A 25,770-nucleotide genomic window follows, 5' to 3' on the forward strand; every position below is an offset into this window, starting at 1 on the left:
GTGGCTCTTCTTCACTAACAATGTGCTGACCAATTTGACGCTTTGAGTGTCTCTTATTCTCTAATAATGTGGGCACGATCTTCACCAATATGAGGCTCAAGTGTACCCGCTGACCATGAAGGTAGGAGCGTTGGCATTCTTGGTTTTCGCAGGTGGATTTGGGATGCATAGGCAGTGCATGGTGGGACAAAATCCTTTCATGAGGTCAGCGCAGATATGGCTGTGCCGAGAAAGTGGAGGGTGAAGGGATTGGAAGCCCAAGCAAGAGAGCACCAAGGAATGAATTGAGAGAACATCAAGGTGTATGGCAGTTTTTCAAGGTTTTTTCGAGATGGTGTGGCCTTTGGAGCTGCAAATCTGTAGAATTACACGACACCGAGCTTGATGCCCTTGGCAGTGTGCTCTATCTTCCTGCTAGCTTGCCTCACTAACTTCTTCTCTTCCGTTTCGAGAGTTGCATGGTGAGGATGCTTACAGTAATATTCGTGTGAGTAAGCGCTTGCCCAAGAGAGCTTCGAGGAACCAAAATCACTTGCACAAACTTCATCACTAAACTCCAAAGAAGCATAAGCCTGGCCAGTTATGGGAATTGAACAATTGTTTATAGAATCTACAGCATGCAGATCATGCATGCAAGGTAAAGTCGGTCGCCTCTTCCTCTATTGAAGGATAGCAATGTGCCCCTCTTTCTCTATGTAATGTTCCCTGTGTCTTGCTATTTTCTTAATGCAAGTGGCATTTTGTGTGTTGTTGGAAAATGCGTAGGATGCAGGAAACGTTGCAGACAGATAAATGTTTACAGCAGAGTATCGTCTATGTCAGTCCCATACTCTATATATGAAGACATTCCCACTCTAGAACAACACAATCATTAGGAGCCTTCTTCCATTATGTGACCTCACTTTATAGTATTAAGTGTAAATATGTAGAATAGGTAATGTGGTATGAGGGAATTTCGCATAAAATCAATGCTTGGATAAAAGTGCAAGTTTTTAAGTAGGGATCTCAGTGTAAGTTTTGGAATCGCCACTTTACCCATTAGTTTTCTTCTAATCATTGCTTTTCTAATCTCACAATATCTCTATATGTATCAACTTCCATTTTAAGTAGCGGAGCGGAGGGAGGCGGGTAGCGTGGCGGAGCGGAGTCAGATGGGGGGGAGGACAGTGAGGCGAAGGGAGTTGTGGAGAGGGAGTCAGAGAGTGGGGTGGTTCGTGAGGCGGAGGGGAAGGGGCAAGGTGGAGGGTAAATCCAGATTAGTTTAGATTAGAGGGTTAATTTAGATTAATTTTCATTAAGGGGCTTAGCTTAGGCTAATGAGTAGCTACCTAGCACATCAAAAAAGCTCTAAAATTGCCATCCCATCTTCAATTTATGATCTTCCTAGCTGTTAGAGTTGAATGTGATTGAGTATTGCTATTGCTTTGAGATTTTGGGTCACCCTTCATCTCATTATAGAAGACAATTAGCTCAAAAAATTCCTGCAAATAGCTTGATACTTTACTCATGGTTGGGCGCTCCTTCCCTATTGTTTGAGCGTGGTACAAATCCAAAACCCGATAACATCTAGAAATGATTTGTATGTAGAGCTTGGGATTTTGAGCTCCAAATCCATAGGTTTTATTGAATTACATCTCATTTAAGCCTAAGCATTTCTTTTAGTGGTTTTAATCATGTTTAAAAAAGAAAAGCTAAAAAGGAAATATGAACACGTGTTGCATGATAAGGCCACATACACATATACAAATACATCTACATTTACTTGTATTCTTTTATTGCATGTGATAACCAAAGGGGAGAGCAAGACGTGAATGTCTCCTAAGTTTGAGTGTTGTGTGTCTATGTATGCATGCATACATGAGTGAGGGAAATAGTCACAAGACATAATTTGTTCGTGTATGAGAGAGAGAGAGAGAGAGAGAGGAACAACGATGTGTGCATGTATGTGTGCGCAAGTGTACATGAGAAATAGAAGAGGGGGGAGATATCTACCATAATTAAGTGTCCATGCGTATGCATGTCAGGAAGACATTTAAGGAAGAGAGAGCACACTTGGGTGTGTGATGGAGAGAGAGAGAGAGAGAGAGAGAGAGAGAGGCTTTATTGCCTCTTGGTGTCTGTGCATACATGAGGGAGACAATCAAAGGAAAAGAGAGATAAAATGTATGTGTGGGGGCGGGAGGAGGGGGAGGGCGGGTGCTTTGCACCTCAATCAACATCAAGTGGTCGCTTATCTAGCTGAATCATACAAGAATCAAGGCAAGAAGTGCTATGGTCAAGGGGTCTTGAAACTTGATTTTTTAAAATTGAAATTAAAGACGTTTTAAGGTCCCATTATGAGACCTAGCGGAGCGAGTATGTAACGAGTCGTAGACGGGTCATGTTACTCACTTATTTGAAAGGAAACACCGTTGCTCTACTCACACTTTTGGCTTGCTGACCTGCAATGAAGCCACGTGGCTGAAAGCTTGAATTAAGAATGCAGTTGGGCGTGAAGGCTTGAATTAAGAAGAAAGTAGAGAAGAAGAGAAGAAGAAGAAGAAAGAAGGAAGAAGAAGAAGAAGAAGAAGAAGAAGAAGAAGAAGAAAGAAGTGTAGGCGTCACTGGTTTGTTTATCGAAAGGCTTGGGTTGGTTTGAAGATGGCAGCACAGACCCTTTTGAGTGTCACTACTTATCATCAGCTGGCGGGCAAGCCTTGCATCCCTTCGCCTTCATGCAGGAACCGTCGACCAAGGAGTCTCCACATCCGTGCTGTTTCAGAACTGCCCGCTGTCGTGGAGCAACCTGGAATCACATGGCAGGCTGCCGTCGGAGCCATCGGTAGCATTTCAACCCGATTTTTGTGGGTATTTGTGGCGCACAATACAATGTGAGGTGGGCAATTGAGAGGAGGGGCATTGAATTGATAAGCCTACGAGACTTGAGCAATGGTAATCTACACAATCGTAGTGCGCCATATACTATTGCCTGAAGTGAATAGCTAGAATTGCACAGCGTAACGAGTGTTTAAGCACGTTGGAAATTGTCGCGATACACAAACAAGAAGACCATTGGGCACACCCTACACGTAGTCATTCACTAATAATCTCTATCAGAGTATGTGAGGTTCTCTATGGATTGAAGATGGAGCAACAGTGGTTGGAATCAAATGTAGTTTTTTGATCTGCTTCGCCGATAGATACGGAGTTTATCTGAACTTGTCAAGCTTTTTTAGAAATATGAAATGCCTTGTGCATGGTTTTCTTCATATTACGATTGGATGAGATAGATTCTCTCGATAAAGAGATATTACCTCCCAGTGCATTCTCGAAGGCACCTTCCTAATGTTGGTAGGCCTGTCAACTCCGCCTGGGCTGTAACATGTGCGATGGCCAAATCTTTGTGTGATGCAGAATTCTTGTAAAAGGAAAGCTGCAATTTTGCATCTGACCTTTGATGTGAAAGCATGCTACTTCATCACTACGTGCCATGCTTAAAAAATTTTGGGGCATTCAAGAGGAGACTAGGACGGGAGACAGGTAGTCATGGCAGGATTATTGGAATCTTCTGTCATCATTTCAAGGTCTTTAAAAGTTACGGGGCTAATTTAGAGTGAAAGGGCGATGAATGCATGATGAAGAGAAATTGAGAAGTAACAGACACAGCAGCTCAGCGAAGAGTTTGAGACACATTATGTCTTACAATTTTTACTTAGTCATTCGGACTCCTAATTTTTGAGTGGATGCTTCCTGTTGGATGGTTCGATTAAACCCCACCCAATGCAGTCCAGGAGGTGTTGAGCCCCTAGGAGCAACGCCCCCCTTCCCTCTCCCTTCACTTCCTTACCCCTCTTCCTTCGTGCAGCAGAAGGGCCAGCACAGACAATGACGTTTTGCGGCCTTTGTTCTGTTCAAGCCTAAAGGACTTCTGACAGACTCTTTGATGGCTCCAGCTTCCTGTGCTGCTGTTCCTGGCTTGCTAGGTTGATCGGTGATGCCCTTTAAAGTAAGTAGTCTGCATCGTCTGGTTGGTCCTTGAATTTTATGGAACCACATTTTCCTGTGATGCACATTGGAGGCCTCATTGGTCCTCCGCCACCTACGAAGAACATATAGTTTGATGCATGTCACCCTCAACACTTATATTCTCTCTTTAGCGATTTGGTGAGGGTGTCTTTCAAACTTGGTATGAGGCTAAGCATTATTGTTTAGAACAGGGTCAGTCCATTGCTATAACATGGTGGATCTTTTGCTAGGGAGATCGGTGTGTCAGCCACTCTCCATAGCAGCTATCCTTGTATAGCTGAAAAGTACTACATCTCTTATTCTCTCGTAATGGGTCTGGGACTTTGAAGCTGTTGGGAGTTCCAACATACCATGATTTTCACGTAGGTCATTATGCATCAAATTAGATTCAGCCTAAAAGATTTCCTTCCTCTGCCTTTATGTACAAATGGATTACTATTATTGAAGTGTCCGAACATTAACATGCAAATAAAAAATATGTCAAACCGCACAACAAAGGAGGCAAAATTTGAGAGAGAAATGAAGAAAGAAAACTTCAATCTGATCCAAGCTGCTGGATGGTCTATGTCAAAGTAGAAGAGTACAATTTAAGCCCCAAACTGGGCTGGAACTAATGTGCAGCTGAGCTTCAAAGGTTGCATGGAGCATCAAGCTGTCTTCGGTGCCAAAAAATACGAATAAACTTTTGAATCCTGATGCAAAGTTGCCTGGGCGCCTCTCCCTGTGAAGTATCATTCTACTGCTAAATGTTTGTTTGAATTTAATTTCACAAAAATATCGATATCTGACAATAGTACAAGATTTTATTAGAGAAGAATAGCATAGGGAATATTTCTATAACAAATTAGAATCGGCTTGATCCCTTATCTCTGAGTTGATAGAGTTGTTACTTTGAACTTAACTAGAACACAGTTGGGGAATTTCCAATTGTGCCTTTATAGCTTATTCAAAATTGCAGCTTGAATATGACCTCAAAGGTGCCTCATGGCGCATTGGGTTACTGTTCAGAAAGTAGGCTTAGCTGTTTACTAGAACTCTTCAGACAATGTGGACCTGTCAAAGGACAATTTCATGCTTCCAGATATGAATATCCCTTGTGAAATCTGATAGTGCTTCATGCATAGACTGTGAACGACAAGATTTTGCTATGTAATTTTCTGCAGTAACTAAAGCTTTCTTTCCACATCAATTCATAGTGCCCCCCCCCCCCCCCCCCCTCTAATTAAGTCGAAACAACGACTCTTGTTCCTGATTAGTTTCAACGATAACCATGGAGGGTAGAGGATGTGGGGCAAACAGCAGTCATTGACATGACTATCTATCTTAGTTCATCTCCTTCCTGCAGAAGAGTTATACCGTCATTATGAACGTGGAAAGGGAACTCAAGGAGTTTGTAGCATGCTAATCTAGATCAGCTCATTCAGCTTACAAGACAAGTCAGTGAAATCGAGCATGATGCATCATATGCTGCTCCATGGGCATGCTATATGTGTTTTATAGCATTATTGGCAGAATGCAAATCTGTGTTGGACCTTGAACTTTGTCCCCACTTATCTTCGTGGGGATATGCCGTAGTACCCAACCATTGAAAATCTGGCTACAGGCATGCAAGGTTTTTTCCAGATTGCAAATATCCTCATAACAAGAAAGTGGCACATGCTGCCTTAAATCTATCAGAAAAGGCAAAGTGTCGGCGAACACTTTGTGCAAATCAAATGGTTTAATGGGATACATTCAGCTCAACCATCAAGAAAGGTTGTAATGCTAGGATTCTCTTATTCATACCGGCAGGAGTGTTTGCATCAGCAACCCACAACCTTTCTTGAATTGATTGAGGTTGTGAAGCTTTACGACACTTTTGTTCTGGCATTTGTAGTTGCTCATAATGTCTATTAATTGTTGCTAGTAGTGCTCACATATAATAGAAGAGTCCTCAGTCTCGTTCGAAATCTTTGAGAGACAAAAGTGATCTCTTTCTCCAAGACTCAATGATTAAAAGTTGCTAACTGTACACTACCTCTTTATAGATGAAAATTTGCTAGATATATTCTTGCAACACACGTGCAGGAGCCACATTGAGGCAGGTCATTCAAACCTGTTATTTGGAGGCTATTCTATGTAAAGCATTCATAAGAAGTCTGGATTCTTGAGTCTCTATTTTATTTTGGCCACATTTTCATACTATAATTATGAGCAGCTTGTCATGCGAAGCCCAAGTGCCACCTCATGAGGGAAGTTCCATATTAAAACTTTTGTTATTATCCTTCTATCCATCATGACTTCAAAATATGATTGCAAGGTAGATATAGTTGAATCCTGTTAATATACACAATAGATATGACTGGTATTTAAGCTTGTGTTTTCTTCAATCCTGCTCATATTACTTTCATCTGCATTTTATAATTATGAAATTTGATTTGTTGTGCATGATTATATTCTGGAACTTGCTAGCTCAACTCATGCATGCATACTGGGACAGAAGACAGGAAAGTAAGGTAGAATGAATTTGTTATCATCTCATGATCATCGAGTCCTTTTGTTAGGAATTGTTCTTTGCATACAAAAGAAATCCAATATATTTTTGCCATGGAAATTTACTTGAAGCTTGGATGAATTGGGTTGAGTGAGGACCCCGTGTGTTAAGATTTTATGAGAAAGCTTTTCTTGAATAGAAGTTTTCATTTATGAGACCAATTCTTTTATGAAGCAGATAAAGTCTTTAAAAGATTTCCATGGTTAGAGAATGCAGAAAGGAGAGAGAGAGAGAGAGAGAGAGAGAGAGAGAGAGAGATGATATGATATTTAAGTCCTTTTGAGACCCTCAGGATCTATGGGACTGGTGACCACTATTAAATGAAATAGTGGTCCATAACAACCATTGAAATAAAAGTTTCCCAAATCTTTCTACATTGTGAGTATTTGCTGGACTATTTTCTAAGCTAGTCCGAGAATTTTGCTGCGATGTTCCAAGATTTCTTTCTAAGTAGCTTCCAAACTTGTGTGTGCGTATGCTTGACATTTTAGGAGCATGTGCTGCTCGTCTTCTACCTCCCTTGTAGGGCAGATTTTGCATATCCTCTCCTCCCTTGGGATCTTGGGTTGTATCCATCTACCCTTCTCCACTTCTAGATCATGTGAGCTGGTCCTTCTTTTACATATTAAATTCCTTTTGAATATTGAGATGTCCTCCCCAAGATATTTCTGCATTGCAGCAAACATTGTGACCATCAGAGCTGCTCCTGCGAGCCTCCCCTCCCCTCCCGCAACCTCTACCTCCCCCTAGCTCCTCCTCCTCGCCTCGACCACCCCCACCCCCCTGCCTCTCCGCCCTCACCCCCCCTCACCCGCCGCCTCACCTCGCCGCTGCCGCCGCGCCTCCTCGCCTTCTGCTCTCACCCCCTCGTCCCCCTCCGCTCTCACCCTTCGCCTCTCCGCCTCACCCCTCGCCTCTCTGCTCCCTCACCCCCTCGCCCCTCCGCCTCACCCCGTCTCACGCCGCCCCCCCTCGCTACGCCTCACCCCCCCCTCGCCGCTCCGCCTCACCCCCCCGCCCCCTCGCTTCACCCGCCCCGCTGCCCCACTCCGCTCCTCCCCCGCCCCCCCGCTTCACCCCCCCGCCCCCTCGCCACACCGCCCCCGCCCCTCCCGCCCTTCCGCCCTTCTGCTCCACCCCCGCCCCTTCCACCCCGCCCTTTCGCCCCCGCCCCTCCCACCCTTCCGCTCCGCCCCGCCCCTTCCGCCCCGCCCTTCCACCCCGCCCCCTCCCGCCCTCCCGCCCCGCCCCGCCCCGCCCTGCCTCTCCCCCGCTCCCGCCTCCTCACCTCACCCGCTCTCCGTCCTCACCCCCCCACCCCGCGCCACCTCCGCCTCCGGCCTCCCGCTCCGTTTCCTCCGCCCTCCGTCCTCCATCCTTTCCGCCTCCGCACCCGTCTTCTTCACACCCAGGCTCCACCCTCCCGCATCTATCCCCCCTTTCTGGGTGGCAGCCTCTTCTTCATCGGAAGCCTCGCAGTTTGTCTTGGCGGTATGGCGGCTTCCTGCCTGGAACCGGAGGCCCAGTCGGACCCTCCCTCTCCAGATGCCTACCGCGTCATCCTGACAGAGCAACAATCGTCTCGGGTTCAGGAGGTTGCCAATGACTTTGCCCTTACCTCTGTTTATGGCAGAGTCATTGGACATTCCCCCTCCAGATTAGCCATCAGGGACTGGCTCCAGTCCACTCTCATGCTAGAGGACGGCCATTTTGAGGAGGTGGCCCTTATGGGAAGGGGCATCTTCTGGCTCAAACTCTCCAATGTGAAAGTTGCGAGCAACCTGATTGCTGGTTCCCCCACGTCGGTGGATGGAAAGATTATTATGATAGTCCCGTGGTACCGTGGATTCAGCGCAGCGGATTTTGATGCTCAGTTCCGTATACCTCGCCATCCAGTGACGCTAGTTTTTCCAGGTCTTGCTGCTGAGCTGCGGCCGATTGTCAGGGACCTGGGCTCCCACTTTGGCTGGGTTATGCACGACACTTTCGCCGACGCGGTGAGTACGGCAGGAGCCCCCCGAGTCCGTGTGGCTGTGGCGGATCCTGCGACTCTCCCTGCAGTGATCAAGATTGTGACAGATGCCGGTAGCATCACCCAGAGCATGGTAGTCATCGGACAGCCAAGCCAGTGCCTGAGGTGTCACGGCTTTGGTCACTTGGCGGCTGTTTGTCCACGATTCGCCAGCTCTTCTCGCCCCCTCCCCCTCCGCCCCCCTCCCCTCCCTCCAGGCAGCCACGTCAGGAGGAGCAGAGGCAGCCGGAGTCTGGTCCAGAGTTAGTTGGCGGTTGGACTGAGGTTAGAAGGAAAAGAGGAAAGAACAAGAAGATTTCTGTCAAAGGCAAGGAGGCAGAGGTTACCCAACCTGCAGCAGCACCTCAGAGACCTGACAGATAGCCGCTCCAAGGACCTGGGAGAGCTTCTTCTTCGACGGTAGCCCGCCCTTCACAGCCTCAGGTCCCCCTCTCTTCCGCTCCCCAGCCCCTTTCCACTCAGTCCCTGCCCCTTCCCCAGTTGCACTCCCCTTCTCCCGACCCGCAGCCTCAGCCCCCGCCTCTTCCTTCTCAGTCTCCTCCTCCTTCTCAGCCCCAGTTCTAGATGCATCCCCATCGCCCCCCCCCCCTGCCTCTCTCGGCTCTCCTGCAGAGTTAGCTGCACCGACGGCTCCTCAGCCGAGGGCAGCCTCCGCTCCCCCTCCTCCACCTCCTCCGCTAGTCGCCTCCGTGGAGTCTGAGTCGCCTACCCCCCAGCCTCCTCCCCCTCCCCCTCCACTGGCAGGACACCCTGAGTCTACACCACCACTGGAGCAGGCTTCCCTGTCCGCTAGCCCCTCAGTGGCAGACTCTGATGGGCTTCAGCTTCAAGAGAGAGAGCTTCCTCGCGACTTTTACAGATCTAGCCCCTGGGACTACTTGGATGTGGCCGACCTCGGGACCTTTCCTGCTTGTCTCAACATCAGTATCTTCCTGCTCCGCAAAGGGGCGGATGGGAAGATAGCCGCCTTGGCCCCTAGGGATGGCCCTAGCTTTGCTTTCACGTTCCTCAGCGATGGCACCGAGACTTGGACAGACGACTCGGTCTGGGAGGCTCTCAGAGAGCAGACGCACGCTCAGGTTTGCTCCTGGATAGGCCCGTCCCCGGTGGGCAGCTTCTCGAGACTCAGTGGTCCGAGGGTGACGTGCGCCTGCGGTGGCGTTGCGCCGCCAAACGCTTCAGACTGATTGTGATCCTCAGGCCCCCCTGTCATGGCCCCTCCCCCAGGATGTCAGAGCCTGGATCCCTCAGAAACTCCGAGCCTTCTACGGGATGACTACTTCAGAGATCTCGAGCTGGCTCGAGAAAGCATTTGCTCATGGCACCAAAGGCCTCTTGCCTTTGCTGAAGGTGTTGAAGAACGGGCAGGACGACCCCGCCTCCCCCTCCAAACCTTCTCATAAGCGTCAGCGCCTCCACTCCGAAATGTCAGCTTCTTCATCGACTTCGACCGCGAGCAGACAGTTGTTCGCAGCCTCCCAGTCCTCACCATGAGCCTACACCTTGTATCCTGGAATGTGAACGGGTTTCATTCTTCTGGCACCCGTGGTCCTAGGAAGCTCATTTTGAGACAGGAACTTCAGCCAGCAGTGATTGGTCGTTTGGATGTACTTCTGCTCCAGGAGCACAAGCTTTCTGCGGCTCACTCCCGTAGCTGCGGGAAGATTCTCCCTGGACGTTCTCACACTTATTGGGAGCCCTCGATCGGCGCACAGGGGAGGAGTGGAGGTGTCTGTACTTCCGTGTGCGAGCAGCTAGCCCAGGGAGTTTTCGGTCATGGCACGTTGATCCCAGGCCGTGCCCTTTGGGTAGGCCTGGAACTGGAGGGTTCCAGAATAGGAATCCTCAACATTTATGCTCCCACGGACCTCCGTTGCAGAGCCACCTTCTGGAGGACACTTACAGGGATTCTCCCAGACATGGATTCCTGGATTGTTGGAGGTGACTTCAACAATCTGGAGACCTTGGAGGACCAGCAGGGCAGAGGACCGGAGTTTACAGGTATGTCTCAGGCAGAGCAGTCCGCTTGGGACTCATTCATCTTCGCGACAGGAGGTAGGGACAGTTGGAGAGACCCGTCCTTCCGGCGTTGGCACGGGAGCTTGGACTTCTCGTGGGGCTTCCGCAGGGAAGGAGGCAGACTCCTGGAGAGGCTGGATAGATTTTATGTCAGTGATTGGGCCATCAGCAGAGGCGGTAAGGCAGGTATAGTTCCAGGGACGACACTGTCCGACCATGCGCCTGTGCTCTTATCATTAGACTCGGCAGTTCAGGCCCTTCCCCCCCGTTCATGCCGGATTCTCGACTCCATTTTCTCGAGGGTGGACGTGCGCAGCAGTATATGCAGTCTATGGGACAGAGATTGGGACGAGTGCGTGGATTTGGTTGATTCGGTGGCGCAGGCTTTGCAGGAGTCCAGCCAGATTTGCCAGCTGGCAGCCCTACAGGTTCGACAGGAGTGGTGGGGCAGAGAGAGAGCTCTTCGGAGGGACCTCGCCTCCATTCAGCGACTCCAACAGGCAGCCCCGGGCTCGGAGGAGCTTCGGATCCAGGCCCTTCGAGCCAGAGCCCTTCTTGAGGAGACCCTCCAGCGCCGTTCAGAGTTTTCCTATCACGCCTCTCTCTCCTTCTGGGCTCGAAAGGGTGACCGGATGTGCAGGGAGTTCTTCAGGACGCATGGCCAGAGAGCAGCAAGTGATTAGCTTCGGAGTCTCAGGACAACGGAGGGGCACATCGTTACGGATTCGGGTGAGGTCTTGGGGTTGGCTACCGACTTCTACAGGACTCTTTTCCAGCAGGAGCCGCTTGCCCCTCACACTCGACGCTCCCGTGAGGAGGTGTGGAGGCATATTCCATCCCTGGTCCAGCCCAGCATGCAGGCGACGTTGTTGGCACCGTTCACTACGGACGAGATGCTGGAGGCCTTGATGGCCATCGACGGGCAGAAATGTCCGAGCGAGGATGGGCTATCCCGGGCATTCTTCACCTCCTTCTGGGATCAGATCCATCAGCCCCTCCTAGCAGCTCTTCAGAGGATTTTCAGCAGCGGTTATATGCCAGAGAGCCTCTCCTCGGGACTAATTTGCCTCATCCTGAAGGAAGGAGATAGACAGGAGATCCGTCAATGGCGCTCGATCACCCTCCTTACCACTGCCTACAAAATCCTTGCCAAGATGATCAGCGCCAGAGTTCGGCCTCTACTTCCAGACCTCATTCATGACACTCAGACAGGCTTTGTCCAGGACCGCAGTATCCTGGATAATGTCTTCACCTTCTCAGAGGCGGCGGAGTGGGCTCAGCACAGTGGGTCACACCTAGCCATCCTACTTCTCAACTTTGAGAAGGCCTACGATCGAGTGGACTGGTCCTTTCTGGAGGGGACTCTGAAGCGACTAGGTTTCCCAGCAGGATGGATTCAGGGTATTTCAGCGTTGTACAGGACAGCTTCTAGCAGGGTCATCATTGGCGGCAGGATGGGTGAGCGTTTTCGCCTGGAGAGATCAGTGCGTCAGGGCTGCCCCCTTGCTCCTTACCTGTTTCTCTTCTTCGCTGAGGCTATGACATACTACCTTCGGGCGAGGTCTACTGGGATCAGGGGTGTTCGCCTTCCACTCCGGCAGGACACGGAGCTCCTGGACTCGGAGTACGCGGATGACACAGCACTGTATGTCCAGGATGATGAGATGATGCTGGAGAGGGTGAGGATGGCCCTAGAGGTCTTCTGTTCGGCTGCCGGTGCGAAAATCAACTGGAACAAATCAGTTGGTTTTCTCACAGACCCCGGGGCGTGCTCTCAGTGGGGGAGGTTTTTGGGTTTCAGGTGGATTCCGCGGGGACAGACAGCTAGATATCTCGGTTTTCAGGTCGGCCTGGATATCACGCCAGCTCAGCAGTTTCTCCCGATGCTAGATTCCATCCGACGAAAGCTGGCTTTCTGGAGCACTGCTAAGCTCTCCCTTGCAGGTCGTGCCCTGGTAGTCAACCAGGTCCTCCTAGCCACGGCTTGGTATGTGGCTTCCTGTTGGTGTTTCTCGAGATCCAGCGTGGCACAGCTTAGGAGGTTGGTTCGGAACTTCCTTTGGTCCGGGGAGGATGGCCTTAGAGATACCAGAGCTAGGGTTGCTTGGCAGACAGTCATTCTTCCGCAGGCTAAGGGTGGCCTGGGGGTCATCGATCCAGAGCTTCAGAGTCAGGCCCTGTTAGGCAAGCTAGTCATCCGCGGTTTGACCCCGGGGGGGCAAACGTGGAAGATGCTACTTCAGCAGGGGGTCGGTTCTTGTGTCCCGCGCCGAGGTGGAGAGTGGCTTCCGTCCCTCAGGTGGATCTTCACTTCCGCCCCGCTCACTCAGCCCCGTTCCCCACTCGTTCGTAGCCTCCTCATGGTTTGGAGGCGGCTCCGCCTCAGTCTCATTCAGTCCCCTCCTAGCTGTTAGGAGGAGATCGATCGCCAGCCGCTTATCTGGAACGATCAAGTCAGAGATGCCAAGGGCCTTTAGTTAGGGGAGAGATCACACATCAGGTGGGACGGCTGGATGCGGGGGCTAGCCCGGTCCCTTCGAGTTTGGAGGGACACGTACAGACACTTGGAGACAGTTGATCTTGCAAACGCAGCTGGAGGTGCCCGTGGAGCCCAGGCGAGACGTACGGAGATCGACGGCGCGATTCCAACTGATTGGTTGGTTCCACCTGAGCTTCAGATCCTCATGCTTGGTGATGACCGTTGGTTGGGACAGTTCACCCCTCGTGGCATCCCACTGGTGGTCGCAGGGCAGATGGACGACTCCTCTGTTTCCTTCTTCGCGGTTATGGGGGATGGACGACTCAGGAGAGAGGATGTGCTCATCGACCCCCTACTCCCATGGCAGAGGGTTCGGGTCGTAGGCCTCGTGGGGAAGGTTTGGCGGACCGATCCTAGCATAGAGTAGGATCAGCTGCAGCTTTGGCGACTCTGGCTCTGGGAGAGGCGGGCCTTGTCAGAGCTTGATTGGGACCCAGGAGAGTGGAGATGGCCAGAGATTGTGACAGGTCAGGGGCCGACCTCTTTCTTTGCCTACAGCACGACATTGGGCAGGCGAATTCTCGGGAGGATGCAGAGCCGCCCTCCCACCCAGTGGCCCAGTTGGTATGCACAGGGTATTTCCAGGTTCTTTTTGCAGGCCTTCTGGAAGGCCTTGTGGGAGAGCTGGCGGCCGCGGAAGATCTCCTACTTCTTGTGGCTTCTTGCCCACAAAGGTCTTCCAGTGGGGAGCTGGTTGCGGCAGATAGGCCAGGACGGACGTTGTCAGATCTGTCATGAGGACGAGGAGTCACCAAAACACTGCCTATGGAGTTGCACTCGCACGCCCAGGAAGTGTGGAGGTGGACTTTTGGGATCCTTACTCGCGCAGCACCGGAGCTAGGATTGATCACTTGGGGCGCGTTCTGCTGGTGCAGCACCGCACCTGGTTTTCATCACTTATTCGAGGCAGGTCAGTAGGACCCCACATTCCTTATCACACGGGGGACGTGGGGGCTGCTCGAGAGTATCCTGCAGCACCTGGTAGAGGCTGACACAGGAGCTCAGGAGAGGCAGCCATTCTGGGAGATTATTAGCAGCAAATAAGGATGGCACATTTGGACCTCGCGCTGCGCGCAGATCCTCGGTGGCACCTCCTTATCGACTGTCCAGATCATGACTGACATCTGGAGTGAGATTATACATACCCTCAAAGGCCAGTGGGACCAGATACAGGGGGACTCCCGGGCCGGTCGGGAGAAGAGGAGACGTTTTCTCCAGGTTTGGGACACACAGGGCCTCTTCTTCGAGCAGGCTTCGCAGGGCCTTCAGTGGCGCTACTCACCACCTCTCTGGCTGTTCATTCACACTCGCCTTATCCCTCCGTGAGAGAGAGCTTTACTTTTGTTACCTTTTTGGGCTGCGTCCGATTTGTGAACGCAGCCCGTCAGCTGCAATGCTGACCTCTTGTATCTTGTTTTCGAAGTAATATAATTAGCACTGTTTTTTCAGCAAAAGATATTTCTGCATTGCATAGCTGTCCATCAGGTTGATTTCCCGTTTGTAGAACTGCATTTTGTACCTGGATTGTGCCATATTTTCTGTATGATTTTCAGTGTCACTAAGTCCCTGATTTCACATGATTCTTCAGGTATATCAGGCGCCTTTATCCCGCATAGTTCCATCCACTCCTCCCCATCTTTGTACCAGCCCGTGGTCTTAGTGGCTTCCATTGCTTTATGTGGTATCTGGTGTTCCATCTTCTTAACCTTGTTGAGGTATTCCAGATAATGGCATAGTGCTTCACCTTCCAGTGGTATCATACCTGTTTCAGCTAATAGGATGGGATACGGTGTCTGCGTTTTAACTCCCAACTCACCTACAATAAAGCATTTATGCACTGTTTCTATTCTTTTCCAATAAGCCCTGGAGAGCCCGACCGCCCAGGCTGGACATCCATAGAGAACCACTGTTTGCACAAGCATGGTGTATAAAAATTTCCTCATCTCCCGATTCCACAAAGAGAGAGAGAGAGAGAGAAAGAAAGAAAGAAAGTCATATTAACATCCTCGGGAGGCCTCACGGGCCTATGGGACAACATGTAAAATGTCAAAATGACTTACAACATCTGGATAGAACAGAGAGTCGAGGAGGGCTCATGGCAGCTCAGCTTGAAATTATTGTACCATAACTACATTTTAAAAAGTACTACTTTGAAATCGGTCTGAATAACATCAGTTTAAGATTGAGAGTCTTTAGGTTTAGGTTTGAAATCTTGGATGAGTGCTTGCCCATCTCGATAGACTGCCCATTTGCCCTCTTTGCATGCTTCCTTCATTTTGTTGAGTTCATTTTTCCTTTGCTTGAGCTGAGTCGGAGTGAGCTCTTCAGATATCCAGACTCTAGTACCCTTCAGCTTATTGGTTTGTTTGAGAATCTTGATTCTTGAAATCTTTTCTTTGAAATAAACCTGTATTTGATTCCCTTTTCGGGTGATAAAACCAATGTCCTTCTCATCCCATTCGATTTGTGGTATTGCCTTCTTAAGTTGGCTATGCTTCTCTTCTTCAGTGTAACCACCTTCATCATCAAAACAATTAGTGCAATTGTCTTGCAATCCCCCAATGTGTAAGATCCTCTTGTTTCTTGCTATGGCTCCCTGCTCTTGTACGTCTCCATAAACATCACATTTGTCAATCTTGTTATGCATTATTGCTGTAATTTCCTGTCCCATAGATTTAAGTTGAGTAGTGACAATTTCTTGTACCTTGGTCACAAGCTGTGGTGCAGGGGCTGCAAAATTACATTGCTGTAAGACTTCTTGGATTACCTCTTGTTTGCCATTGCTCTTCATTTCTGAGATTTGCCATTGCTCTTCATTTCTGTAGTGCAGGGGCTGCAAAACTACATTGCTGTAAGACTTCTTGGATTACCTCTTGTTTGCCTTCTCCAAAGAAACAATGCGAAGCTTTGCATCTCAGAGTTCTTGTTGTAGGAAGTAAATCTTCTCAAGTGGGTCTCCTTTGCTCTGAAATCTGTGGTATGCTACGGCATAGGGGGATGGTGTAGAGGCCATATTAGCATAGGAAGGCTTCGTGTTGGCTGGAGTCGAGGGGAACAGCTTTGTCTTGGGGAACTCCATAATGACCTGTGCAATTATTTTGCCCTTCGATTAGCACTAACCCCTTAGGACTAGGCCAAGGGCTCACCCTAGCCTGGGGTTTGGTTTGACTCTAGGATTTCCTGCTGGCAGGTGACGGCGAAGCTATAGGGTGTATAGGCTAGCGGCGACGCTTCTGGCTAGTGGCGCCACTGGTGCTGCGAGCTAGCTAGCTAGTTAGCTAGTAGCATAGCTAGCAGCTGCTAGGCGGCGAACAGAGCACGCTGTGGGCGACGAAGAGAGAGAGAGAGAGAGAGAGAGAGAGAGAGAGAGAGAGAGAAGGTTGAGGGCAAGTGAGATTGAGTAGGTAGCTGACAAAGGTAGGAAGCAAGACTGTAGATTAGAGTAGAAGTGTCGACATCAAAGTATGATGTACAATGGGAGTGAGGCTCATATAACCCTTCTAGGCCCAAACAATGCCTAGCCTAATGAGTACTAACTCCAACTAACTTGGCGTAGTTATGGCCTTCATTACATCACCTCGGTGCAATGTGGACCATAAGATAGAGCTTCTTCTTGGAGTTCAGCCGGTTTTCAAGCGAATGTATTAGGCTGAGTCTCACAGAAGAAGATGAAATTGCTAGGCAATCATATGAATATATTCCCATGAGACATATTCATCTCACTAAATCTCATTGGGTGCACTGATCTTTTTTATGGACAAAAAGGATAGTACCATGCACGTATGCATGGACTATAAAGGTCTCAATAAGGTGATCGTGAAAATATGGATGGCCTCATAGATTGCTTGCATGGTGCGGCATATTTCACCAAGCTTGATCTATGTAAAAGATACCATAAAAAACATACTAGGAAGGAGGATGGCCCTTAGGCAAAGTTTGGTAAACAGTACAGACATTATGAGTTTTTGGTTTTACCATTTGGACTCACGAATGCTCTCTCTCTCTCTCTCTCTCTCTCTCCATGTGTGTGTGTATACAGTGGCAGATGTAGATGATCACGGTTTCGCTCTTTCCTCTCCACAAGCCATGAGACAATATTGTTTGGGTTGCATCACAAATCTATTTGGTGCATTGTTACTACCTTGCTGCGACCTTTTCAGCCTCTCCCTTGCCTGTTTCCCACTCTCCCCTTACTAGATTGGAGGTTTGATCCGGAGATCTAGGTTACTCTTCCTTTTCATTTGTGGGTCTTTCTACCAAGAAGGCTTATCACTTATTGCTTCCACGGCCTTGGATTCATGACCGTGGAAATTGCTTTTGGCATTTGAATTAAGCGATCTCTCAAGCAGCAGGTTTTCCTATGGCGCTGTTTGGTTGGGGCCTTACCGGTGGGATCTTTCTTGGCTACCAAGCATATCCCTTCTTCAGCTTGCGCGACTTGTTCTCATCCGTGGGGGATGGTCTTACATCTATTTTGGTCCAGTCTTCTAGCTCATGATTTTCTCTTCAGATTGATGATGGGTCTTTCAACTTACTTTTTCCCAGATTTCATTTGGCAAGCAGTTTTGATGTTTGGCAGATAGGCTGCTATGCTTGACTATGATCACTTCTTCTCCTGTGGTCGTTGTATCGTGCTCGTACCATTCGACTGTATGAGCACTCTTTAAGGGATGTCTTTTCCTATTTTCAATCTTCTTTATATAGGTTTGTTCAGGATGCTCATTCCCTGGAGACCTTCCTCTGGTCCAATTAGAAGTCTTTTAGTATTGTTTCTAGTTTTGAGTGGTAGCTATTCCACTTTGGACAGCTAGAATGTACATTTTTTTGAATGAAATATCTCTTTCACCAAAGTGTGTAACCTGTTACTTTCCAGCAAATGCTAAACGATGTATTTTGTCCGTATCTAGAAAAGTTCGTCGTTGTATTTCTTGATGACATAATTGTGTACTAGAAGCAATTTTTTATTGTTTGTAGAATTAGGGAGGTTTATTAGGACATCCACATGCATAATTTCCGCTTGAGGCCCCATTGCCTAGCAGGACTCGTAGTGCCATAAGGCATGCAGGGGGGGCTCTTTCCGTTGAGACAGCTTATGCAGGGACTCTTCTTGATGAAGAGGAGCCTGACTCTTTTGAAGAAGCAAAGGATAATGTGCATTGGATGCATGCCATGCACAATGAATTGTAGTCCATAGAGAGAAATCAGACTTGGGATGTTGTGGATTTGCCACCCGGTAAGCATGCCATTGGTACCAAGTGGGTTTTCAAGGTAAAAAGGAAGCCAGATGGGTCTATTGACAGAAACAAGGCAAGGTTGGTTGCCAAAGGCTATGCATAGAAGAAGGGCATAGATTATGAGGAGACTTTTGCTCCTACATCCCGAATGACCACCATACGGTCAGTTATTGCAATGGCTGCAAATTTTGTTTGGAATGTCCATCAGTTGGACATAAAAACAGCTTTCCTTAATGGGGACTTGTAGGAAGAGGTTTATGTCAAATAACCTCCTGGATTTGAACTTTCTGGCAATGCACTTCAAGTTTGCAAGCTTAACAAAGCTTTATATGGGCTGAAACAAGCCCCACGTGCATGGTGTGCCAAGATTGATGCATTGTTGGCAAGTAAGGGGTTACATAATAGTCCCATGGAAAGCACCCTCTACATCAAGAAGGATGGGGGGGGGGGGGGGGGATATTTTGGTCATCATTCTTTATGTAGATGACATGCTGCTCACAAAGTCTAATGAGGATATAATTGCAGATTTCAAAGCTGAGTTGAAAGCTGAATTTCACATGACAGTTTTGGGCATGTTAAAGTTTTATTTGGGGATCCAGTTTATACAAGACAAGCGTGTGCAAAAGCTCTTGGATAGGTTCAACATGCATGATTGTAAGCCTATAGCCATTCCCATGGAGCCGGGGCTGAAGCTTACTATGTATGATGCAGGTGAATCAGTGGATGTCACACTTTACAGACTTTACAGCCAGGCTGTTGGATGCCTCATCTACTTGTGCAATACACGGCCCGATATTCAGTATGCAATATCTCAGGTAAGGAGATATATGCATAGCCTGAAGAGAATTGTTATACCTTGGCAATATCATTTGTGTTGACAATATTCGTATTGACCAAGAAAAGGTCCGGATAGTCAATGAGTGGCCAATTTTACGTACTGTCACGAAAGTGAGATCCTTTTTAGGATTCATGTAATTCTTCTAGACTTTCATCCATGATCAATCCCTCTCCGATCTTTTATAGAGAGGAGAGAAAGCACCTTTCCTTACAAATATATCAATTATAGACGTGTTGTTTGGACAGATGCTCTGGATGCATGCTTTAGGGAATTGAAGCATGCGGTGACTACTACGCCGGTGTTGCACATTGTCAATCCCAGAAGACCATTTGTGGTTGAAACGGATGCTAATGATTATGCCATTGGTGCAACCTTGTTCCAGGATGTTCAATCTATAGCTTTCATTTGTGAAAAGCTGAGACCGACACAGGTCAAATATCCTAGTCATGAAATGGAGCATTGTTGTTCATGCATTGAAGAAGTGGAGGCTTTACTTATATGTCTTTGAGTTTGTGGTTTGTGGATAACACATCACTCAAGTACAACCTTAGTGCTTCAGATTTGCGTTGTTGCAACGCTGGGCGCTTTGAGGTTATGTAGGATATTGACTTTGAGATTTAATATAGAAGGTGTGCCAGTAATGTGGTGGCTGATGCATAAGTTGCATTGGTTTTGTGAACTTCATGAGTTCCAAATTCCTATCCCTTAAAGGCTTTATGAGCATGATGATTTCTTTAGCCATATTGCAGCAAGTCTAGGTTGGGGCATGCCCAGATAGGTCAATGGTTTTAGTTTAAGGGAGAGATTCAAGATCATTATTCCATTTGGAATGGTCTCTTGGTCCGAAAGGCAAAGTCTGTGTACCAAACATCTAGGACACAAGGAAAAAAGTCATCTTCGAGTGTCACGACACCCCTTGTGCTGGACATCCTAGCATCCAACGCATGTTAGCCTAACCAAAGTAGGATTTCTAGTGGTCAGAGATGCACTAATGTCGAACATTATGTTTGAGAGTGTCAACAATGCCCAGTCAATAAAGCAAAACACTTGAGACAAGGTGGCTTTCCTCTTCCATAGAAATTCAAGATAAGAAATGGGAAAGCATTTCCATGGATTGGATTGCGACGATGGACATGATGCCATATGGGTGGTTGTGGATAGACTGACCAAGATGGCCAAGGTTATTCCAACAACCCACAACTAGCATATGTGTTTATGGAGAAATTGTTTAGTCTTTATGGGCTTCAAGTTGATATTGTCAGTGATCGTGATCAATTCATGAGTCATTTCTGGCGAGACGTGTTCAAGAACACGAGTTCGTATGAACATCCTGAGTCAAATGGGTAGACGGAGCGAGCTAATCAGATCCTTGAGGATATGCTTCTCAATATGTCTCTCGGAAGTAATCTGTTTGGGAATAGTATCTTCCCATGGCTGAGTTTGCATATAACAGTGCAGAACATACAGCCATTTTGTTTTTATGTAAGGTTCCACCCTAAGGCTCTGTGACCCTTGGATTGCAAAACATTTAAATGTGAGCAGCTGCTGATTTTCTGCAATTGCAGCAAGACATGTTGCAATTAGTGAAGGAAAGCCTTCGGACAGCTCAGGATAGGGCTCACCTCATGTATTTGCAGCGGACTTGGTTGTCTGTCCGTCTACAAACTAGTGAAGTCTATAAGCTATCAGCTCGTTATTGCGAACCTTTTAAGTTTATCCATAAGTTAATAACACAGCTCATGAGCTGGAATTACCTCTAGATGTGAAGGTACACCTGGTCTAAAGTAAGAATTAGGTGCAGTTGATGACTTAGTTTCAGCACAGGGGCTTGTCCGATTACAAGATCTATCAGTATATATGCCTCATGAACCAGAAAGCAATTTTGGATTATAAAATGCCTCTCAGAAATCGGATGGTCCCTAACCTTCTTGTTAAATGGAAGGACAGATCTAGTCATGACAACTCCTGGGAAAGTGTCCCATCTGTGCAGCAACAGTTTCCCGATTTCTTAGCCCAAGACTTCCTAGTTTAGGTTGTTTTGTGGTGGGAGAAATGTTATGACCCCAAGATCATAGCCTGATCTGACATTAATGTCCAAGAAATGGACCCTTTAAAAGGGGTCACTTAGTATACCGAGTATACAGGTGCTCTTAAGATAAGGACAGCCCTTGGTGAGTCTGTATATATGAGGGCTGGGCTCATTTATAGGGCTCATTTGAGATGTGGACTCCTTGGGAGTCGGGACACCAAGATGTTGAGCAAGGCTATGCCTAGTCCAGCCTAACACCTGGACTGTGGACTCCCATGGCATGGGGCTTATGGCCATGGATGCGGCACGGTGCTAGGCTAACCTCAGGCTTGGGGGGTGATGCTTTATATTGGATCTATGGCTAGCCTGTGAGGTCGTCAACTTCCGAATTCGGTCTCCTTAATCTCTGGTTGTTTTGCAAGTTTTGGCGTCATGGTATAACCCTTGACTACAGTCTACACCTAGGCTTGGGCCTATCTAAACCTTGCCTTGGGTGCCCATTTCAGAAAACCTTGGGCGGCCCCCCATCATGGTGAAATTCTATAGGTTAATAATCCTTGTGGAGTTTCTAGGCTGAGACGTCTCCTTCAATATCATCTGAGATTTGAAGGCAATCTCTGCAAGCTACATATGGGGAATTGTTGAATTGGCCTTTGTCCCAATAACTATGGACAATGCCTTCCTTGTCCTTCCAGTCTTCAATGTCTACCGGATCTGCACGTTCTACAATCTAGGACCACACAAAGGTGCAAATCTACACAATGATCGAAGAGGCTATTGTGACGCTCAAGAGGGTGAGTAGGAGGACTCGCCTTAGAGTCCTTGTCCTCCCAGTCCTCAACGTCTACAAAGGGGCAGATCTACGCAATGGTAGAAGACCTTATTGTGACGCACAGGTGTGAGCAGGAGGAATCGCCTTGGTAGCTACTGAAGTGTATAGGAAGGCGCGTGACAGAAAGAGCCTAGGTCAGTGGTGCAGCATATGAAGCCAATTTTGGGTGGCTTGCCTCAGCCCTAGTATGCTGCAGGTGTTGGTACAACCTTTGGCAGGTTTTATACTTGGATTTTCACATCTATATTCAAAAAATTTTGACTGTACATTTGAGTGTTCTATCTTCTAGATCCGAAGTGTTACCGTTACATGCATGCACGTGGAGTGAATAGCTGTCTCATGTGACATAGTGTGATCTCAAGGAAGTCTTCCACTGCAGGGGAAGTTGGCTGTAGCAAGCAAGCTCTCTTGTTTAGCATGATATCTGGACCTTGTGTGGTAGTGGATGCATTTTCTTATATTCTTTGACACGGTATCAGAGCCTGCTTGTCCATCAGGGATAGCCATGGTTTCCGAGTCAAGTTTGTGAGAGAGAGCCTAGGATATCTACGACAGAGACCTTCTTCAAACTGAAACGGTGGTGTCCTTGCCGAGGAGGGAGGAGCTTCCACATTCAGGCCTGTTTGTTTGGCTTGCAGTGAGTGCAGGAAAGGATGATAGCCTTCTTGTCATCTACACCCTGCCATGCCGCTTAGCTCAAGCATTCCAAATTTTGACACTGTTGGAGAGTTAGACAGGACCAAATATCCGATCTGGTGAGTGAAGGTAGGAGCCATTTGGTGGCCAGGGAAACTTGGGAGGTGACAAAAGGAACAAAACTGAACCCCGCTGATGTGGTGATCATGCTCAAAAATCAGTTTGATGATGCGGGAAGGGGAAAGGTAAAGATTATCAAGGAACAGCTCCATTTGGGTTCCTTGACTCTGCCCTATTATGCTGCAGGTGTTGGTACTATCGTCTAGATCTGAAATGTTTTATGCATGCATATGGAGTGAGTTGTTGCCTTGTGTGACATCGTGTGATCTGGGGGAAGTGGTCTGCTGTGTGTGTGTGTGACAGTGTGTGGTGGGGGGGTTTGGTTGTAGTGAGCAAGCTCTCTTGTTTGACATGGTATCCGGACCTTGTGTGATAGTGGATGCATGATTGAATATTCTGGGAGACTAGGCCACAGGGCCAAACTGATCCAAACTTCAGGCCTGACCCTAAATAGGCTGAGCTGCTTTGTCAGTCCCTTGACTTCCAGGCCCTTCATTCTCTAGGGCGTTCATGCCCTATAAAACCCCTTACAACCAGGCCTTCCAGCCCATGTGGCTGGGCTACAGTGTTGCCCATGTGGCAACCAGATCTGCCTGCCCTCATGGACATCGCAGCCTTGGTGCTGCCTATGTGGCTCGGTGGTGGATCATCTGCTGCCCTTATGACAGCATATCCATGGCTCCATAAAGACCAACATGTGGCATCCATTGTGGGCTTCACACTTACCTTGGGCTGCATGCAAGGCCTTCAGGGCTCATGCTTCAAACCACAAACCATCAATCCTATTTGTTTTTCTCATATGGGGCATTGACCCTGTACTCTGATAGCAAAACTAAAAATGTTTTTGTTCCATATTCATGCCAGCACCTTTCTGAAAATGTGTGATCAATGCACTGTCCTCATTCAGCATCCCATGCATTGAATGCATGTTGATCAACCTCAGACTAGTCTTCTAGAGTGAAGTACGTCCCCCTGCATGCTTCGCAACCTCCTCAGACTAGTCTGAGGAGTTTGATGACATGCGTTGTATAGCATGGTGATCAACCCCCTCAGACTAGTCTTCTTTTGAGTGAATATGCCCCTGCATGCCTCCAATGCATTTTATACTTGGCTAAGTGCAGACATTATCCTTTTGCAACAGTCAACTCAGTGTAAATCTTTGTGAACAAAACGTTATGGTTCTAACTTATGAAATTTGAATTTGTTGTTGATAATGCTGCAGCTGGAGTAACTCCTTTTTTGGTAGCTGGCGTTGAGTTCAGTAAAAGGATTGTAAGTTGTAATATTTATTTATTGTAGACTCCTTGTTGAACTTCATACGTGGTGATGCCTTACATATCACTCTACTTGATGCTGCAGTTGGCTCAGAAAAAATGTAAGGTCTGTGGAGGATCAGGGCTTGTCAAAAGAGAGGAGTATTATTTTCGCTGCTATGGTTGTGGTAAGTTCTGTACTGCTGTTTGCATCATGCATGCCTGAATATAACCTTAATGACAATTTATATGTATTCTTATCATATGCGTATGAAATATTCGATTTCACTGGTTATAGATGATGAAAAGAGTTTAGGAGCATAACTTTCAACATGATACCTCCTTGGGCGAGTGGGGAAGGTAGGGAAGTAGTCATAGAGAAGCATATACCTAGATTCTTGGTGTTTTTGGTGACGTGCACGTTGGACTTAAATGAGGGTTTAAGAATTCACAGGGACTATTGAATGATAGTAAGAGAACCCATAGGTTTGGTCAAATCAGCCCCTCATAGGTTGAAGGGGCTTTTTTTGGGTCATTGCGAAATTTGTGGATACACTCTTGTAACTTGTGAGCTTGAATGCTGGGTGCTCTTCCTTATCTTGGTACTGTGATTGTAAACCTTGCTAGTGCCCAAGCACTTTATTGTAATTACCCTTTGTAACATCACTCACATGGATGCTTTTGATATCTGTTTTTGTGCTTCTCTGAGCCAAGTTACAAAAGCTGAGGCATAGTTTCATATGTTGTTGTAGCCTTCTTCTCTATCTTACAAAGATTGAACACGAACTTTACAATGTCATATGAACAGGTGGCTTTTTACCCTGGCAATCCTGGAAGCGTTTCTTTTCTGGAAGATAAAATGTAACGGTCTGTATTTCTATGTGTATAGTGGTTGGTTCGAGGAATCTACAGTCTAGAGATTTAAAATACTACTAGTGTCACTGTAAATTTCAGTGGGATCACATTTAATGATAAGGTTGACACCATTTGCACATATTAAGCAAATGCAAGCTAATTGGTATATTTGGTTAGGACTGAAAGATGGCAAGACCCTGATTATGCCCTGACTATGTTAGTTTTTGTACCATAAGGATGCATCAAAAGTTGGTTTAAAATCGCCACATATGGCGTAGCTCTATGCAGGGAAAGTGAAAATGGGCACTATTAAGCGTGAAGGTAGGATCTCCAAGGTTTTCGCTTCGTCGGAACGAACGGGAACGGAAAGGAGACATTTCTCCTGTTGTCATAGATAATGTAGTTACTATCAGCTGTCATCTCCTTGTCACTCACTGTTGTCACGCTCACTGCACATTGCACACAGTGGCTCCCTCCACAAAGAGTGGGAAGATTCTACTGGTCCTTGCTCCAAGAGAGTGAATGCCAAGATTCCCAACAAGAAGGGTTCAAATCACAACATCATTTTAGTTCTCCATAGATATCACATGGCTTGGAATCACAACAGCAAGCTTGTTTGTGTTGGAATCACCTAGAAACCAAGAGTGAAGTGCAGGTAGTATCAAAAGCTGCAAAAGGCGAACGAGGAAACAACATATGCGTCCACGAATGCCTAGCAAAAGAATCTCAACGATACAGAAGTACCTATACGGAAAGTTTGAAAATTTGGGAATGAAAAAACACGTCCGAGGAGGTTTTTATGTACTACTAAAGGACCCATGCATTATTTTTGAGCTGCACGGAAA

At 47.4% G+C, this 25,770-nt stretch overlaps 1 protein-coding gene across 1 annotated transcript; it reads left to right on the plus strand.

Annotated features, from left to right (window-relative positions):
• Window positions 1-2,540: 2,540 nt before the first annotated feature.
• Window positions 2,541-25,214, plus strand: LOC147901481 (uncharacterized). The gene is made up of 4 exons (XM_087375294.1): window positions 2,541-2,821; window positions 24,040-24,089; window positions 24,177-24,258; window positions 24,879-25,214. Exons 1-4 carry the CDS (start codon window positions 2,641-2,643, stop codon window positions 24,926-24,928), a joined length of 363 nt encoding a protein of 120 aa, XP_087231420.1. The 5' UTR covers window positions 2,541-2,640; the 3' UTR covers window positions 24,929-25,214.
• The last annotated feature ends 556 nt before the right edge of the window (window positions 25,215-25,770 follow it).

The sequence above is a fragment of the Dipteris shenzhenensis genome, chromosome 5 (assembly GCF_047967505.1).
Source record: "Dipteris shenzhenensis isolate YYH24624 ecotype China chromosome 5, Dip_SZ_1.0, whole genome shotgun sequence".
NCBI classification, from domain to species: Eukaryota; Viridiplantae; Streptophyta; class Polypodiopsida; order Gleicheniales; family Dipteridaceae; genus Dipteris; species Dipteris shenzhenensis.